General features: G+C 38.1%; 1 protein-coding gene across 1 annotated transcript in view; it reads right to left on the reverse strand.

Moving 5' to 3' along the window:
- Ccdc15 (coiled-coil domain containing 15) overlaps positions 1 to 20231 on the reverse strand; it is a 76960-nt gene that overhangs the window by 34545 nt on the left and 22184 nt on the right. Inside the window, exons 8-13 of the mRNA XM_038324518.1 lie at positions 19278 to 20012; positions 17732 to 17839; positions 16580 to 16717; positions 15905 to 16012; positions 3079 to 3171; positions 1127 to 1245 (exon numbers count right to left, since the gene is read on the reverse strand). Coding sequence (XP_038180446.1) covers positions 1127 to 1245; positions 3079 to 3171; positions 15905 to 16012; positions 16580 to 16717; positions 17732 to 17839; positions 19278 to 20012 — 1301 coding nt within the window. The remainder of the gene's footprint in view (positions 1 to 1126; positions 1246 to 3078; positions 3172 to 15904; positions 16013 to 16579; positions 16718 to 17731; positions 17840 to 19277; positions 20013 to 20231) is intronic.

Raw genomic sequence — 20231 nt, forward strand, 5'->3', positions numbered from 1 at the left:
ATGGCAGATTATTAATTAAATTTTTTATTACATATATTTTAAAACAGCTATTTGGCCAACAAGTTGGTTCAGGCAGTGAAGGAGTTTGCCATCAAGCTTGACAACCTGAGAATGATCTTTAGGATGAAAGAAAACTGACTCTCACAAGTTGCCTTCTGACCTCTATGTGCATGAGAGCCCTTACACACACACACACACACACACACACACACACACACACGCCATTTGTAGAAGAAACAGCTATTAACCCATGAAAAGGCTATAAAAGAAACTTAAATGCATAACTACAAGAAACTAACCTGAAAAGCCTTACACACACATTGGAGAAGGAAAACCCATAGAGCCAGATGAGAGGTAAGCTATTGTCAGGGTTAAGTGCCTTGAGAGGGAGGAAATGGTCCAGCAAAGGTTTTCAAGGCAATGGAAATAATCTGTATGATATGTGCGTGAACCCATTTCATTACTATATACTTGAATACACAAAATCAAGAATGAATCTTAAAGCATGTCATGAACTCTGGGTAATAGTATGCTGATGTAGGCTCATCAAATGTAACAAACTGAACTAGTGGGAAAGTTGTGCATGTCTGGAGACAGGAGGTATATGGGAACTCTATTGCTCAATTTTGCAAAAGATTAAAAAATTAAGTGTATAAAAAAATCAAAAAGACACAGTAGTGCAACTGTAATCCTAGCACTTGGAAGGCTGAGGCAGGGAGATGACTACAAGTTTGAGGACAACTTGGTCTACATAGTGAGTTCCTACAAAGTGAGATTGTGTCTCAAAAAGAAAAAAAATATTATATATATATCATATGTGTATACTTAATTATATCTTTAATACTTTAGATCAAAAGTGATTACTGCCAAGCTCAAAAGGCAAAACCACAAAATTGCTGCCTGATAATTTCTCCTCTTTTTCCCCTTTGGTATAGTGAGTAGGCATGGTAACTGGAAGACTGAACCTAGGGCAACCGTGAATGCCTTAAGGATATTTACCACTGAGGCAATACCTCAAGCCTAAACTTGAATGTTTCCTAGCCCTTAGGCCTCATCCCCCTCTCAGCAGCATAACATTACTGAGCAGTTAGTTTAATTAAGTCTTAGAATGGAAATCAAAAGAAACTTACTTTTCAATTCTCTTCCTTTTGTTCTCTTTGGTCTGTTTTGTTCTTTCACTTGCCTCCCGTCCTCAGATAGCCATGAAAAAAGTCTCCTGTGTCTCAAGTATTGTCTTTTTGACGTCTAAAGAAAAGAAGTTAAAATTATCTAGCCTATTCACAGACAGCTTTGGCAAAGGACCAATATTCTTATTCCCCCTAAATATAAGAGAAGAACTGGTCAGATAATGAGGTTACACGTGATAAAGTCATCAACTTCCTCTGTATCAACAGCAGTACATACAATAAGAAAATTATGGTTTCAAGTACACAGCTACTTCGTTCATAGACAAACCAGTGAAAGTGCAAATTCAGTTTACCCTTAGTAAAAGCTGAAATAGTTAACATCATCTGAAGAAAAAACAGTGTATTAGTTTGACCTTAGCGTAGTCTACTTGTCAATAGTACCTGGGAAATTGTTATATTTGACATAATTAAGGTACATACTATATTTACTCTGTGTTCTCAAGCAGTATCATAAAAGGAGGGCCTCTGAGAAAGAAAGGCAGGCATTTTATAATAGAACAATAGTCCACTGAATCTGTAAAGACTAAAATCACATCACAAAGCCTACCACACATGATAAGGAGAAGTGCAGAGGGATCAAGTCTATCAGGGTATCATGCTCGTAAACAGAATGAGCATAATAAAAGCAAGTGCTACTATACTATGCATGATCTGTTTATACCTTGGGATTTACATATTCTCTTTCAAGGACACAAGCTACTCAAAGGGATGACATATATACATATATACACTAGGTCAATATATGACTTATTTGGTGAAAGAACCTTAATCTGAAGAATGACTCTCATTATTGAAGATGCATCAAAAACTGTTTCTCATCTGACATCAGCCCATGGCCAGGATTTAAAACTGGTAGAGTACTTTTTACCCGAAGAGGAAGAGAAGCCATACATTTAAGTACTCCTTTAAGTAAGCTATAATGGAAAATATACACAGCTAGAGAAATTCACCTGTATCAAACAAGTGCATCTCAAAACCTATAAACCTAAAAGAAAAGTTAAGCATATTATAATGCTTAACTTTAACATCTTAACATCTTTGGAATTTCTGTTTTTATTCTTTCTTTTTTAAAAAGTATTTATTTTTATGTGTATGGACGTTTTGCCCACCTGTATGACTATTGAACATGTGTCTGTACACTGCAGTGTCCACACAGGAGAGATTGGATCCTCTAGGACTGGAGTTACAGATGATTGTGAGTCACCATGTGGATGCTGGGAACCCAGCATCATTTGAACCCAGGTCATTTGGAAGAGCAGTCAGTGACTGTCAGTCAGTGCTCTTAACTGCTGAACCATCTCTCCAGGTCTCCAATTTTTTTAATATTAGTTATTTATTTTTTTAACAACACATTATTTTCTCTGTAAGGCACATAACAGCCTCCCTTCCCTCTGCTCCTTATACTAGGAGCTGAGTCCACACTACAAAGTTTCTATACTTGGAAGTAATAGTATATTAGCAGAATAGTTGAGGTGGTATCTTAACCAGAGAAATCACCAATTTTTTAAAAAAAAGCACTTAAAATGCATCAAATATGGCACCAAATAGACTGCAAAAAGCTGCTTGTTTGTGATATGGAGCTTAAACAGTCCAGCTGACAGAATGCATTTTGGGTTACTCAAATATTTTCTATCTTTTGTGCATGTTAGCAAAGTGTTTAGCCTGTGATGATGCCTATGTACCATCTGCAAACAGTGCCCTGCAAAGGCCAGAAGACATCAGATCCCTTGGGACTGGAGATATAGATGGTTGTGAGACCCCATTTAGGGGCTGGGAACTGAACTTAGGTTCTCTCAAAGGGTCAGCTCCAGAATTTCTGTTGTTTTAATGAGTTAAAATAGTGAACTACTTCCAACTTCACAGAGAATTCAGAAGCAACACCACTGCATACCTCTTTCTTGTCTTCTTCTTGATCCACTCCAGACTGAAAGGCCAGTGAAGCACGGTATTTGCTCAGTCCCGACGGATACTCCTCATAAACCTGCTACAAAGTTCAATTTCCAAAAGTGACAAAATTGCTAAAAGTTCTGTGAATCCTCTTCACGTGTCTGACTGCTGACTCTTCCTGGAACTGGTACGGCTGGGAGAAACTGGGGCTCATTACCTACTATATCTTCTAGAAAATTCAGGCTAGTTGGTACACCTACCTGGACATTTTATGTCAAGTAATAATTTCTACTTTAAAGTAATAGTTTAAAATTCTTTAAAATTATTTATCTTTAGTACCAGAAGCAGGACTAAGGAACTAGACTATCCCTGGCCTGGCAACAGGATTTTTTTGCAGGTGATGAAAATGTTCTTATCTTGACTGTGGTATGTTTGCCAACCTTGTGAAAACTCACAAAATACCAAACTGTATAGTTAGCTAATCTTTATTATTTGTACTCACCATCATATTTACAAACTTGTCTACGTTCAAATCTATACGTAACCCCAACACTCACAGTGCTTATGTAGTCCTTGGCAGACATGCAGACAAGAAAGATCTGAGTAACAAAACATGCATGCTGCCAGTTGGAACTCTTTGTTTCAGCTCTCATATCATAAATAAGCATCCTTTCTGCAATCTACATGGTAGCAAACTTGATGTGTTTTTGTGCTTTCTGTTGATGATTTCACCGGTTAAGATGACCCTCTCCCCACAGTATATTGCTGATATATTATCACTCCCAAGCATAGAAAAGTTTTGGTGTGTATTAATTTCTTAGCACAAGACACACGTGCACTGGGGGTGGGGTGCTATTGCTAGGATATGCCTTACAGAGATAATACATGTTAGATTAGTTTTGTTTACGTTTGAGTTAGTGATGCTGCCAGCTGAGATCAATGTTAAGAGATCAACAACACATATTTTTCTTTTGTGGTGCTGGGAATGAAAACTGGGGGCTTGTGCATGTGAAGCAAATACTTATAGACCCAAAAGAACCATATAAATTAAATCAGAACCTTTAAACAGAAATATCTAAACCAAATATAGTATGTATATTAACTAAATGACTATAAATAAGCCCTGGTACATATGATCAGATGCACTAAATAAGGAAACCAAGGTCATCCACTGGGGAAAAGACAGTCTCTTCAACAAATAGTATTGGAAAATGGCTATTCACATGCAAAAAAAAATGAAGGTAAGCCCTTAGCATATGCCATCTACAAAAATTAATTCAACATGAATAAGATCAAGAGATGCAAACATAAGAAAGCACGCTACAGAATGCCTTGAAAAGGGGAAAGCTATTTAATACCAGATCAGGCAATTTCTTGAATATGATACTAAATATAGGTAATGCTAGAAAAAAATAATATATAACTATAGCAATACTTGCATACGAATGGACACTCTCAGAGTAAAAAGGTAACATAGGAAATAGGAGAAATCTCAAATCTGATATGCTTGGAATATGAAATGCCACCCCCATCTGTTCATATACACGTACCAAGCTATAAGTGCTATTTTGGCAGGCTTTGGAACATTTATGAGGTAGGGCCTACTTGGAGGAAGTAGCCCATTGGGAGTGACTTTCAAAGACATACTGGGCCTCCAGTCCCTTCCTCTCTTTTCCTCTACCATGATTTGAACACCCCCTTTCTTCCACATATTTCTGCCAAAGAACGTGGGACCAAGCAACCTGGAGTAAACCTCAAAATCAAGAACCACAATAAGTCTTTCCCCCTTTAAGCTATCACCCCAGAGACCAGAAGTACTACAGACCTAAAACTACAGATCAGTTAAGTCATGCACACACTAGAAGTTTGTTAACTGAAACTGAATCAGTTAACTCACATCCTAGCAACTGAGCAGATAGATTTTCACTGTGTCTGTTTTGCCTTGCTCTCTTATGACTGACTTTTCAAATAGTTAACACTGAAGTCAGTCTCACCTAAAAAAAAAAAAAAAAAAAAAAAAAAAATAAGCGAAAATATCCAAGAAAGCCCCTGGCAAGATGACTTCCTACTCATTAGCATTAGGTTTACAGAAACCATGAACACCTGCTATTCCTGGTAACTTATGAAAAGCATCAAAACCACATCAACACAATTACAAGAATTAATTGCCAGGCTAGGTGTAGAGCCCCATAGTAAACACTTGCCTAGCCTGCACGAGGCACAAACACACAAGAGCATTAATCATCAGTACAGAGTTCACCTGACTACAGCTGAAGTCTGTAACCTCTGACCAGATGAAACCTGGGCGAGAAAGCCTTCCATCTCACACTTGTTAGTTTGTTACCAGTAAAGCTTCTTCCACCACTGTCTCTCTAGTTACTGCCTTCAGCAGCAGAATGGGACATTTCACTGTTACATACTCCCGGTCAGTACAGCAATGCAGGAAACAACCCGTGTCCATCGGTGGACGAATAAATAAACAAAATGCAAAACACACACACACACACACACACACACACACACACACACAAATACTATTAATGACTTTAAAGTGAAAATACCGTACTAAGCTATAGCATATGCTAAGCAAAGCAGGACAGTCATAAGAGGACGAATACTGTAGGAAGACACATCATGAGGTACTTAAAACAGTCAAACTCAGATTGAAGCAGGAAGGTAAGGAGGAGGGAATGGGAAGCTTTTATTTAATTGATATAGAGTTCTAGATGGGATTTCAGGTTTATAAAGTGGGAAAAAGTTCTATAAATAGATGGTGACAGGCTATATATCTCTCAATGTGACGGTACTTATACCACTGGAACATATATTTGAAGAGGCTAAAGTGAGCTGAATGGTGGCCTATACCTATAATCCTAATATTTAGAGACTGTGGCAAGTTTTCATGCTCAATGACAATCTGGGCTAAATATGGAGACTGTTTCAAAATGCCAAAAATACATTTATATTATAAATACAATTATTTAAATGCTAAATTTTATATTTACAACAATTTTTTAAAAGTTAAACATTCATTATTGTGAAGGAGGAGGCAGATTAGCATGCCACAGAGCATGTGTGGAGGTCAGAGGACAACATTCAGGAGTTACTTTCCCTTCTACTGTGGTAGGTTCCCAAGATCCAACTCAGAGAGATCACAGCAAAAGGCCCCTAACTTCTGAGCCATCTCACCAAGCCTTTACCACAGTTTTAAAAGCACCTACATTTTAGATGTACATAAATGCTTTATGAGATACTACAAAATACATACACTAACATAATACTGGGAAGAGAACTGGAATTTCAGAATGAAGATTTCGAGGAAGGGCCTTAATGGGGGACTCGTACTTTTTCTGTATACTTCTTGAGGGGTCTGAGCAGGCCTCAAACTTGTTACGTACCTAGCATAGGATGACCATGCAGTTTGGTCCTCCTGCCTCCACCTTTCCACTGTTTCAACTACAGGCCTCCAACACCTCACCCAATGTAGGCAGGACTGGGGATCAAACCACAGGCTTCTACATGTATAAATCAGTCAAGCACTCTACCAACATCCCCAGTCTTCCTGTATACTTCTAGTGTTTAAATGCCTTACAAGAATTTATCCATGTATTATATTTATATATCCCAACATTTGTTTTAAAAGTTTTATAAGATTTTCATCATACATTACAAGAAGCACAGAATTACTTTTTTATATTTCATTTTTCTTCCCCACATTTATTTAAATTTTTTCATTTTAAAATTGATCCATGGATAAAATCATCTCCCAGGCACTTCTGATAAGGCCTACAGCATTTTTGCTTGTCACAGTCTGAGGCGGAGGGTAGGTTTGGAGCAGTGTCACTGGCTTCCAGTGAATAAATGTAATAGAAGTTGGAGACACAAAATGCTAGAAATACCTCCAAAAGGGTACAAGTATACCTAAATATTTTTATTTCTTTACTACACGTAAAAATCAATTTATTATCAGTTTAATATATGAAGTTAAAAAAGCCAGCTGCAGAACAATCAATATAATACAATGTCATCAAATAAAAACATAGGATATGCAACCCAATCAAAAATTTATCTGTATGCATGTGTATGCAAATTAGGTGGTCTAGACTGATGAACTTTTTTGTTGATAGTAAATATGTCTGGAGAAAAGGAAAGGCTGAGGAAATAGAAAATGGAAAGGTAACTGATCTTCACGCTATCAATATTTTCTGCATTTAAAACTGCATTGCCGGGCGGTGGTGGCGCATGCCTTTAATCCCAGCACTCGGGAGGCAGAGGCAGGCGGATCTCTGTGAGTTCGAGACCAGCCTGGTCTACAAGAGCTAGTTCCAGGACAGGCTCCAAAGCCACAGAGAAACCCTGTCTCGAAAAACCAAAAAAAAAAAAAAAAAAAAAAAAAAAAAAAAAAAACTGCATTGAAAAATCCATTAAAATTAATTCTCCTAAACTGATCACTTTGGGGGCACTAAAAACTAAATTGGTATCAGATTCTGTCTAGTTGTATTGTAAAGATAAATTGAAATGGAACAGAAAAGTCAAAATCAGGAAGTCAGTTTCCTAGATCAGATGAAGTAGAGGTAGACACTGGAAGTTGATTAAAAGACCAGTTAAGAAACGTTAAAGATCCGAGATAAAATTATGGCAACAAAAATACAAATAGAAGAGTTTAATGTAGAACTGCCCCAATCTGCCTTATCAAGAGGATCTAAGAGAACAAGATAATTTAGCAGGTTAAGGTGTTTGCTGCACAAGCCCAGAAACTTGAGTTTGATTCCTAGGAACTGTGGAAGAAGACAGCCAACTATTCTAGTTTGGTTCTCTGTTGCTGTGATAAACACTGACCAAATACAACTTAGGGAAGGAAAGAGTTTGTCTTACAGGTCATGGTCCATGACTGAGGGAAGCTAAGGCAGGAACCTAAAAGCAGGAACTGAAGCAGAGACCATGGAGGAATCTGTTTACTGGCCTGCCTAACCTGGCTTGCTCATCTACCTACCTTATACAGTCCAGGCCCATCTGCCCATGGACATCATCACCCACAGTGGGCTGGGCCTTCCTACATCAATTAGCAAATAAGAACATTCCCTTCAGAAATGTCCACACCTATCTGATGGAGACAATTTCTCAACTGAGTCCCTCTTCTCAGGTGAGCTGTGGGACAATGGTCTGTACCCTGTCATTTGTATTTTAAATAAATGCTGATTGACCAGTAGCCAGGCCGGATGCATAGGCAGGGCAACCAGGCAAGAAGTAGAGGCAGAGCGATGAGAACTCTAGGAAGAGGAAAGATTCAGTCTTTCGTCGTCACCCAGACAGAGAGGAAGCCTAACACAGAGGACGCAAGATGTGACTGCCTCACCAAAAAGGTACCAAGTCATGTTGCTAACACAGACAAGAATAATGGGTTAATGTAAGATGTAAAAATTAATTAATAAGAAGAATGAGCTACTATGCCAATCAGTTTATAATTAATGTAGGCCTCTGTGTGTTTATTTGGGACTAAATGACTGTGGAACCCTGTGGGACAGAAACTTCTATCAACAAATGGTGCCAACGTGGACAACTAAAATCACTTACAACCTAAGAGAGTTTGGGAAATAATTCTAGACAAAAATGAACAGAGTTAAGCATGGCTTCTTGGAAGTATTTTCTCAGGTGGGATCTGTTTGCTAGAGGCAAGTGCACTTCATTTAAGAGAGGCTTCCTGACTCAGCTTTAGTTGCAAAACCTTACAGCTGTTTTAAGAGAACCTGCCAGCAAACACTTAAATGATGTTTATGAATTGCTGACCACATGATTTTTGGTGGTGACAGGAACCTTAAAACTCCACAGAGATGTGGCAATAAACATGGCTCCAGTCAGTACCTCCACCTTGAAGCTAAGCTATTAGAAAGCTAAGGAATGGGTTGGATACAGCTATCAAAGCCATGGCTTTAATCCTAGCCTACTGTTCAGCAAATTAAAGACTCATGTAGTCAGTAAAAGAGATATACAGTAAAGATAGATTCAAATGAAGAAACCTATAAATGGTTTACAGTGTGTTTAAAAATATATGTAGGCTTGTGAGAGTAAAGAAAAAGGATAAAGTCCTTAAAATAAAAACTAAGAAAGAGAGTAGTTGGGTGTGGTGGCACACACCTTTAATCCCAACACTTGGGAGACACAGGCAGGCAGATCTCTGTGAGTTCAAGAACAGCCTGGTCTACAGACCTCCAGGACAGCCAAAGATACACAGAGAAACCCTGTCTCAAAAAGCCATAAAGTTAAAAATAAAAATAAAAGAAATGGAGTTTTAAATAAAGCCACATAAAGATGAAAAATACATAGAGAGTGTGGATACTGTATGTTATTATTTTATCTTTAAATTGTCTGATGGCTGAGGAAGGAGCAAAAGCTGCTAAAAGATATTTGATTATAAATGCTGCTAGATTAACCCAACATATATATTTTGAAAATGCTTTGACTTCAAAATTTAAGTCAAAAAATGTGTTACTTTGGAGAAGAGGTTTTGTTTTTGTTTCCAATGGAAATGAGAGACTGTGGACTCATTCCAGGTTAAGAAAAAAAAAATCAGGTTTGATCATGGACAACCTTCTGAGAAATCTCCAATAGGAGCAGATGGTCCAGATGTCTGAGTTCTACTTCCAGAACAGCCTCAAGACTGCTGGCTGAGATGATCAAGCCTCACAAAATATTCCAGTCAGGACTTGACCATAATTCTAAATTTTCTTTAGGTCCCCATAAGATTATCAGTGCCACTAATCAGCAGAAAGTAGCCTGGAAAACTACGCCCACGTTCCCAAAAATATATATTATGAATTTTTGTCTTTGTTTAGAATGTTGGTTGCAAGTTGTTATGAATAATGGTCAGGAGAAAAGCTAAACAAAGGAGACTCAATTCAGAGTTCTTGTTCTTAAAAAACAGGGGGAGGGTACTGTGGGACAATGGTCTGTACCCTGTCACTTGTATTTTAAATAAACGCTGATTGTCCAGTAGTCAGGCAGGAAGTAAAGGCGGGACAACAAGAATTCTGGAAAGGGGGCTGGAGAGATGGCTCAGAGGTTAAGAGCATTGCCTGCTCTTCCAAAGGTCCTGAGTTCAATTCCTAGCAACCACATGGTGGCTCACAATCATCTGTAATGGGGTCTGGTGCCCTCTTCTGGTCTGCAGACATACACACAGACAGAATATTGTATACATAATAAATAAATATTTTAAAAAAAAGAATTCTGGAAAAAGGAAAGATTCAGTCTATAGTTGTCACCCAAACGCAGAGGACGCAAGATGTGACTGCCTTGCCAAAAAAGGTACCAAGCTAACACAGACAAGAATAATGGGTTAATGTAAGATGTAAGAATTAATTAAGAAGAAGATGGAGCTACTATGCCAACCAGGTTATGATTAATGTAGACCTCTGTGTATTTTTGGGACTGAATGGCTGCGGATCAGGCAGGACAGGTGACAACACTGACTCTGCAAAGCTGTCTCTGACCTCCACACACTTCATGGAACACAAGCTTACATTTACACCACTCCTCAAACACACAATAATAAGAAATTTTAATTGAAAAAGGATCTAAGAAAAAAAAGGATCTAAGATGAAGGAACAGAGGAGATATAAAAATAATCCCTAGGATTATAGCTTGCACAATTAAGTGAGTAAAGGAACTGTTCTGGAACAGGTACTCAGAACATCTTCAATTTGAGGACCTGTAGAAAATAAGAGTTGAGATGGTTACTGGGTATTCCAAGACAGATTTTAAAATCACGTAGTAGCTGAAGTCATAGAAGTAAATAAGTAAATATTACGGGGGGGGGGAGGGAGATAGAGGAGGCCTGTTGTAATTTAAAAAATACAGCACACTAACAGGGAACAAATTCAATAAGCAGAAAGGTTCAGAAAAAAGTGACTACAATTTTAGCAGTGGGTCTGGAAACTGGCTGTTCAGAGAGGAAAGGTTTCAGGAATAATTAGTTTACTGTTTCAAATGTGCAGAAAGTCAGCAGAATGTAAGAAGTCAAGTATCCACTGAATCATTAACAAGAATGGAGCCGAGAACCATCTCAACAGTGTTTATTTTAAGTCCAAGGGCATGAGTGAGGACGGTAATCAGAGCACAGGCAATATGTCTAAGTTAGTGGAAGATTAAAAGTTATCACTGCTGATTCTTTTTAAATAACTAATTATGATAATTATGTAAAATTATTTGCAGATCACAATTAGATAAAAAAATAGGAGTAACATGAATTATGTATCTTCGAATTCGAATTCACTGTCTATAGAACTCAAGAGGAGTCTTGTTTCCATTTTGTTTTTGTGTTACTGGGGAAGGAAGTCAGGTCCTTGAGAATACTAGGCTAGTTCTGTAACAATGATACCTATCACTCGGGTCCAAAGAAGTTTTGAATTTTTTGTTTGCTTGTTCCAATGGAAAAAAACTTGAAAACAACTTTAGAAGGGAAATAGTTTAAGATACATTTATAATATAGGATAATTAATGGCTCAAGAGTCTACAAAAAAAATAAGGGAACATAGACTATAGATCCAAAAAGAAACTACGTTTCCTCTAATATAGTAAGAATAAGCAATATTGGCAAAAAAAATTAATAGCAGTAATATGTGAAAGCTTTGATACCCACCCCCATTCTTTTTTTTTTTTTTGATATGGATTCTCGCCATGTAGACTCTCATAGATTCACCTGCCCCTGCCTCCAGTGATATGATTAAAGATGTATGCCCAGCTTTTTATTTTCTTTACGAAAGTGTGAGAGTTTGGGATCAGAGAGATGACAGCTCAGCAGGGTAGAGGTTCTTGTCATAAAAGCCCAGTAGCCTGAGTTCATTCCCCACAATCACAGATAGAAAATCATTTCCACCAAGTTGTTCTCTGACCTCTGCATACCCAGACAGAAAGAGACACAAGAGAGACAGGCACAGACACACAAACATACACACACAAGGAATTATGAGAGTGTGGCATTGCAACAAGTAAAAACCTAGGCAGCACTGGGAACCCTGCTTTACTTGAAATCCTAAGTAGGAATTAGTATTTATCAGCACTGTTAATGTCTCTGGATTAGAAATTTAAGAAGAGGAATACTGTTCTAAGGTTGAGGATTTTCAGGGCCTGTGTGACGTAGGATAAAAAGAAGAAATTCAAATCACAAACTTCACCCTGATTTAGGACAGAGGTGCCTTTCTTCTAGGCTTTGTGAACGCCCTCTATCACAAATTATGTTGCTCAATAACTATCTGATTACACACCAGTCTCTTTTTGAGACTGTCTGAAATTCTGAGTGCTAGGACTTGTTTGCAGCTGTATCTGACCATACTTAAATAATGGCTAATGTTGGCAGGTACTCAACAAATGTTTGACAGCTCCAAGGCTGCTGACTGAGATGATCCAGTCTCACAGTCTCCAGCCAAGACTTAACAATTATCCAATTTTCTCAAAGTTCCCCAAAAGATGTCAACACTCCCAAACAACAGGAAATAGTCTAGAAAACTACATCCACATTGTTCAAAAATTGTTTATGGGTTTTTGTTATCATGTAAGGGGGGGGGTATTACAAGTTGTTATTAGTAACGGTCAGGAAAAAAAAACTGAACAATGTAGATTAGATTCAAAGATCTCCTTCTAGAAAAAAAAGGAAAAAAAGGAGAATGTGATATAGAAATGATAGGATAAAAGGGTATATTATTCAATTTACCTTTTTTTTTTTTTCTTTTTTTTTTTTTTTTTTTTTTTTTTTTTTGGTTTTTCGAGACAGGGTTTCTCTGCAGCTTTTTTAGAGCCTGTCCTGGAACTAGCTCTTGTAGACCAGGCTGGCCTCGAACTCACAGAGATCCGCCTGCCTCTGCCTCCCTCAATTTACTTTTAAACCAAAAAAGCAACTATTAGTCTTAAATATTTTACATGGGTATGAACTTTTGTATATTGATACAAATTTGGGGTTATTTTTTCTATACTGTATATATGTTTCTACTATTTAAGGTATTTTTGTATAATGATACAAATTTAAGGTTACTTTTGTTAGAACTTACTGTACCTATGTTTCTACTCTTGTTTGGAGTACTATGCCTATAAATCTTACTTAAAATATAATGTATAATTAAGAAATATAAGTTATTAGTTATTTATAATAGTTAAGCTTATGCTAGGTATGTTTCCAAAGTCATGCACAGATATATTTAGATAGACAAATGGTCTTTAAATACTTCAAAGACCTACAGAATATGGCATTTAATGTTTAATAACCTAAGGCCTTTCATGACAGTGAAACATATCTATTCCTGGTAGCACCAATCTACTTCAGAGAAGATGATGGGCATCAAAGAAACTCCATATGGAATTTGCTTTCTTTATGGAAAAAGCTAGCCATGTAGGCAAAGAAACTGCCTTTGCCTCAATTGCTGACAATTACTGTCCAAACTGGACCAGCAGGACACAAGAAGGGTAACTGCCACACTTTGCGGAAACAAGGTAGGACAGTCCTTCAAAATTCCCTGCTTCACAGAATGTCTTCCAGTCATGCTAGGTCTGTAGGGCCAGAACTGGATGACCCAACTTTGCAGAGGAACTTTGGATGACTGTCCAGGCAGCCTGATATCCCTGCTATTAGGTAATATTTCATCCTTCTTGGATCTCTGATGAAGTTGAAAATCACAGTTAAAATTTTAATTACTTATAATAAAAGATAAATTAGGTATAAAACTAAGATAAGACAGATAATAAAATATTTTCTTTAATTTTGTCAAATACAAATAGACTAAATATTGTAACTGCAATTCTTAGTTAATAACTGTTTTGTTGGATATAATCTTACTATGTTAAAGTTAAAGCCCATCTTTTTAATTTAAAGGCAGAAAGGGGAAATGCTGGGGAATAATCCTTTTGTACACTGTGAAGATTTGTCACTCAGATTGGTTTAATAAAAAGATGACTGGCCTATAGCCAGGCAGGAATTATAGGTGGGACAACCAAACTAGGAGGATGATGGGAAGAAGTGGGCGGAGTCAGGGGAGATGCCAGCCAGTTGCCGAGGAAGCAGGATGTATAGAAAATGAGGTAACAACCCATGAGCCATGTGGCAAAGCACATGGGGAAAACAGGTTAATTTAAATGTGAGAGTTAGCTAGTAACAAGGCTGAGCTATCTACTGAGCATTTATAAGTAATATTAAATCTCATTGTGTTTATTTAGGAGTTGCTGGTGGGACAGAAACTTCTACCTACAACTAGGAGGATAAGGAGTTTAAAGTCATCCTCAACTACATACCAAGTTGGAAGCCAGCCTGGACTGTGCCTCTATCTCAAAAAAACCAAAAAACCAAAAAAACAAAAGGAACATGTGTATAATAAATAATTGAAAAGGAAACAAACAGAACACAAGGATAGATTAAAATACATACACACACTCACAAAGGAAAAGGGGTGGGAGACCCATAATTTTGAAAATGTAGCCAGGGCAATCTTTTCCAAAGGGGTACCATTTAAGCTAAAATCTGAAGAGTGATAAGTTAAGCTAGCTTTTTCATCACAGCAACAAAATACCTGAGAAGGTAAACTAAAAGAGGCTTTAAAGAGTTGTTCTGGCAGGCCTGGCAGTGGCAGTGGCCTTTAATCCTAGCACTCAGGAGGCAGAGACAGGCAGATCTCTGTGAATCTGAGGCCAGCCTGGTCTACAGACTGAGTTCCAGGACAGCCAGGGCAACACAAAGAAGCCCTGTCTCAAAAAACAAAACAAACAAACAAACAAACAAAACAACAACAACAACAAAAGACTTGTTTTGTATTAGTTTCAGAGGTGTCAGCCTATGTTCACATGGCTGTGTTGCTTCTGGGACCATGTATTTGTAAAACAGATCATCATGACCAGAGCATGAATAGAGCAGAATGATACATTTCACAGTGGATAGGAAGAAATGGAGCAAGACAGGCAGAGGCTAGAAACAAAGTATATTCTTCCAAGACATAAACCTAGTGATGATGTTCTACATTAGACCTCACCTCCTAAGAAGGCCAGCAATTTAATTTCATGATCCAGTTACTCCTCAACACCACTACCATAGGGCCAAGCCTTCAAATGAGTCTTTTATACCCAAATCATAACAAAGAGAAAGAATCAATGAAGGAAAAAGGGGAGACTCTCCAGACCAAGGAAAAAAACAAATGCAAAAGACTCACCTCAGTAAAAAGCCTTACTCTTTGGACTATTAATGACACTGTTGAAGAAACCATGACAGTACTCCCTTAAGCTAACTTTATAGGCCAAACTACAAGTTCCAGAAAGCAGAACTTCAGTCCTGAAGCCTCAGCCACGTCCTCCTTTCTGCCCTTCTTCTTCATGCCATTCTGACTCCCTGAATGAGACCAAGAGGAAATTTCTTGATTTCTTTCAGGCACCCTAACACTATTAGTTACCTAGAACCTTTGATTCGAAAATACATAAAACCACAAACAGAAATAATTGCCACAAAGAAACTTAATAGACCATAGTCTTGTGACATTTCTTGAAACACTAGAGATCTTAATTCTATATCCCCCAAACTTTGGCCAACACCACCCTAACAAGTTCTGGCACAAGCTCTGAAATAAAATATGGGTTGTTTGTTTTGCTTTTTTTCTGATTTTTAGACAAGGTTTCTCTGTGTAGCCTTGGCTGTACTGAAACAGCCTGTAGCCTAGGCTGGCAATGAACTCAGAGTTTTGCCTGCCTCTGCCTCCCGAGTGCTAGAATTAAAGGCGTGTGCCACCACCACGCAGCTGCAACATGGCTCTTGATCAGCTTCCTCACTTTCAGGCTAATGGTATCTATAATAGTACACATACTTGTCGCCTGCTGCATGTTTCTCTCCGGTGTCTGCGTGGAAGATGTTCACGACTACCAAGATGTAAATCCTCTGGCCACTTCTCAGTTGTGTTAACAGATGGTTGCTGCTGTGTAAAACATAAGCTCTAAATCACACATCAACTTGTGTAAATGGTGACAGAATAGTGAAAACACTACAGGTTTCAGTAATAGCCCCAGTAATCTAAATAAGCCAGAGTGTTCTAATATGTTACACCATAAAAGTGGAAATATTTCTTTTTTTTTTAGAACTGGATATTTATTACTTAGAGGAGAGAGAGAGGAGAGAGAGAGTAGAAAAGAAAGGAGAGAGACAGAGAGAAGGGAGAAGTGGCAACACATGTGCTCCAAGAGGGGACAGGACAGAGAGAGATCCAAGATCGAAAATATTTCTTATTAACAATTTTAATACATCTGCAAAACAATTTTACCTATAAAACAAGGATCATATCAGCATCTATCTCCCATGTTATTGTGAGAATTCAGAAAGATAATGCATATAAGCTTCTAAAAACATTTGAGCTATTGTTAATACTTTATAAAGATTAGCTATCATTTTTACAATGTTAGTATCAATAAAGATAATAAAATTAATATCTTTGTTAGTAATATAACTCTAAAAAGCCCAGCCCAAACTCTTAACTGTTTACACTTACTAAACTCCACTCTACCTGCTTGCATGCAGAGTCTGGATCCTGGATTTCATGTACACTATATCTGTAGCACTCTGGATATAATTCCTTTTTCCATCTTTCATTTATCTTATCACATGACGACTGCTCATAGCTCCTGTACTAAAAAACAACATAAATATCAATAGAAATTGCCCAAACAGGAAGATAACATCTACAGCAGCAATTAAAGCTGATGAAGATTGAAGTAGGTTTCAATCAGAATGGCAAACAGAACAAAGAGTCTGTTTCTGCTCTTTGCCCATTATTATTGACCTTAACATTACATGCCTGAAGTGATCACTTCACTGCCTGTCAAATCTCAGGCTCAAATCTAAGCGATTTGTTCTTTGAAGCATATTCTTCACTACTATTCTCCCAGACAGGCTTGGGCTCAAATACTGTGTTAAGCATGTGTACTGTCCTCCAAAGCAACTCCTCTTGCAGTCTCGCCATCCCCCATTTCTCCTAAGATGAAGTCCTTCTGATACACTTGATCAAAAGGAACTACAAAACTGTCTCAATAGAAATGATCTTCTCATTATAATACAGGAGAAAATTCTAGAGTAACAACAGAACAAAGGTGTGTGTGTGTGTGTGTGTGTATGTGTATGTGTGTGTGTGTGTGATAAAAAATCCAAACATATAATAAAGTAGGAACAAAACAGTATAATAAATCTCTTATGGTACCCTTACTAGCAACCCTTACTTTTTCATCTATGTCTTCTTCAACATTTCAAAACTTTTACTTTACATTTATCAGTGTTTTCTAAGTGTTATGAATGAGCACTACATGTGAGTGCCTGGTGCCTGCAAAAGTCAGAAGGGGACACTCGATCTCCTGGAACTGGAGCTATAGAAAGTTGTGAGCCACAGTGTGGGTGCTGGAAATCGAACTTGATTCCTCTGGAAGACAGCCAGTGCTCTAAATCACTGAGCCATCTCTCCAGCCTTCTCCAATTTTATTTTCAGGAGTATTTTAAAGTAAATCACAGATTATTTTAGCACATTTAAAAATAACTTGACATTTTACTCTTAGTCTTATGTTTATGTATTCCACATACAAGCTAGCTTAATAAATTGTCTGTTATTCTTTTTCACGAGTTATTCAGCCCTCATTCTATAGGTGCTCTCTACCTGTTCTCTAAGGAAGATTTGGTCCTGGATCTGAGGACACACCAAAGGTAACTCCTCATCGTCTCTCTCTCCTTTCATGAAAGTTGATGGCTGCTTGAGAAACATGTCCTAAAAGAGAACAAAACCAATAATAATGGCAATAATAATCAGTCAGGGAAATAGGCTAGTCAGAATTGCAGGCTTCAGGGAGAACTCCATGTAAATCTTGATTGATGCTCAGGAATCAGGGACAATGCTACACTTTTAATCCAACGCTACTAGATTTTAATTCTTAAACTGCACACAGGAGAATCTAACAAACTCACCAAACCTTAAAATGGATTAAGGTCTACTATTTCTTACACTCTTCATGTTGGGGCAATAAGTTTGTGACAATATGGTGGGATTCAGCAATAGAGAATAATCCTGGTAAATTAAAACAGACTAACTGCCTTTTGAGTGGGAGAATTTATCTGACTTACTACAACAGGGTCATTTGTACCATTAGCTACTAGCACAGAGAAAGAGAAGAGCAAGAACTGAATTGTTAAGCATTTACACATCCTTCTTCACACTGAGTGTATTCTAACAGGACCTAGACTAGGTCCCCCAATACTATTCTGACCTGGTTTCTCATAAAATACTGAACTTGTGGTTTGGGAAGCAGACACTGGTAACTTGCAAGAGAAAAGATTTCTCTCCCTTTCCCATCTGTCATATCAGAGAATGGCTCCCTAAAATTTACTTTCTAAAAGAGAAAAAAAATGTCCAGCAGGAATAGTATGAGAGAAATAATAATTAAGACTTTGGTAAAAACATCAAGGTAATTTTTAAATTCAGAGTAATATGAAACATAATCACAGGAAGCCATGCTTTGTCAGGTCCCAACTCAGTTGAGAGTTTTTGCAAGACCAAACTAAACTTCAAAGAGTTAAGTTTCTGCTAATCTCTGTCCTTTCTCTGCTCTACCTTGCTCCTGATGGAGACCTGATGGTGCCCACAGAGATCTTGACAGACATTAGAGGAAGTGACTCTCTCCCTGTCTACCTTTCAGAACTGACTCTGGCTTCATCATATTTGCTTTAAAAAGAACAAACACTGTGCACTGATTGCTTAGTTAAGAATAACAGGCTGGCTTAGACTGCTGGCTTGGAGGAGAAGCTGGCCAACTACAACCCTACACACTGTTCTCTCTGCACAGCCCCCTCTTCTTCCTCTGGCCCTCAATGGTCTCTAGCAGAGAAGTGGCCTGGAACCTGTGTTGAGAGCTCCAGCTGGCACTTGTAGCCGTGCCTCTTTTCAACTTCCAGCTGACAAAACACATGATGGCTGACAGAAATATTTATCCTAATATAGAATTATTTTTTACAAATAAATCTCCCAGATAGAGAAAATATACTGCTGACATAACTTTAACATTTTGTAGGAACCCTGGAGTTTCAAAAATCAGTCAGGAAAGTGCCGTCTCCCGCTAGGAATCTCCAAATCAGCTGTAGAAGAATCTTTGCAGATTCTATTACAAACCAAAGTCACTTGTGACTTGTACCCCCTTCCCGCTTTATTTTACCTGGTTTTTGGGTGGAAGATCCTGCTCCTGACATTTCTGTATATTACTCTGGTCTTTGGAAAGAACATCATGATCCTGACATTTAGGAAGAACATGTGGACCGCTTCTGTCCTGATACATAGGTAAATTATACTGGTGTCTGGGCAGAAAACTCTCTTCTTTAGGTGGGAGATCCTGGATCTGACATTCGAGTGGATGACTCTGTTCTTCAGACAATGCAAGCTGCTTTCTAGGTAGAAATTCCTGGTCTACTGGTAGACTATGCTGGTCCTGACGTTTAGGAAGAACATTCCAGTATTTAGAGAAAACATGGTGGTCTTTGGGTAAAGAGTCCTGATCTTGGCATTTGGGCAGAAAATCCCGGTCTCTGGATGAAAAGGTCTGATTTGGAGGTAGAAAAGCATTGGCTTCCAACTCAATATTCTCATCAAGCTCAACAGTCTGGGCTTTAACAATGTCCCGACTTGCTGTCGTAAGAGCCTGGCCTTCTGGCTCTGAGGTCTTAAACTCAATTCCAGTGGTCTGGGTGTTTGGAGTTTTAGGTTCAATACTCGAAGCTTTGGGCTCAACATTAAGGACATCTATTACACCACTCTGGGATTCTGGACAGTTGCCTTGAACTTCTACAAAATAATCCTGGGCTTGTGGAAGAGCAGCCGGAAGGCTATGAAGATTCAATTGCTTTTGTTCATCTTCTTTTATCACAACAAATAATGGATTTTTGAATTTTACTTTCTGAAAGGAAATATAAATAACAAACACAGACTGCTAGATAGCAGCAAAACCCCAGATTTTCTCATAAGAACCCCAAAATAATCTTAAATGATATCAATCAAAATCAAGCAAAGCTAGAAGGGTAAAACCTTAGTATTTGTCCAACTTTAAAATAACCTGAGTCGGGGGCTGGAGAGATGGCTCATCGGTTAAGAGCATTGCCTGCTCTTCCAAAGGTCC

Source organism: Arvicola amphibius, chromosome 3 (assembly GCF_903992535.2).
Source record: "Arvicola amphibius chromosome 3, mArvAmp1.2, whole genome shotgun sequence".
Lineage (NCBI taxonomy): Eukaryota > Metazoa > Chordata > Mammalia > Rodentia > Cricetidae > Arvicola > Arvicola amphibius.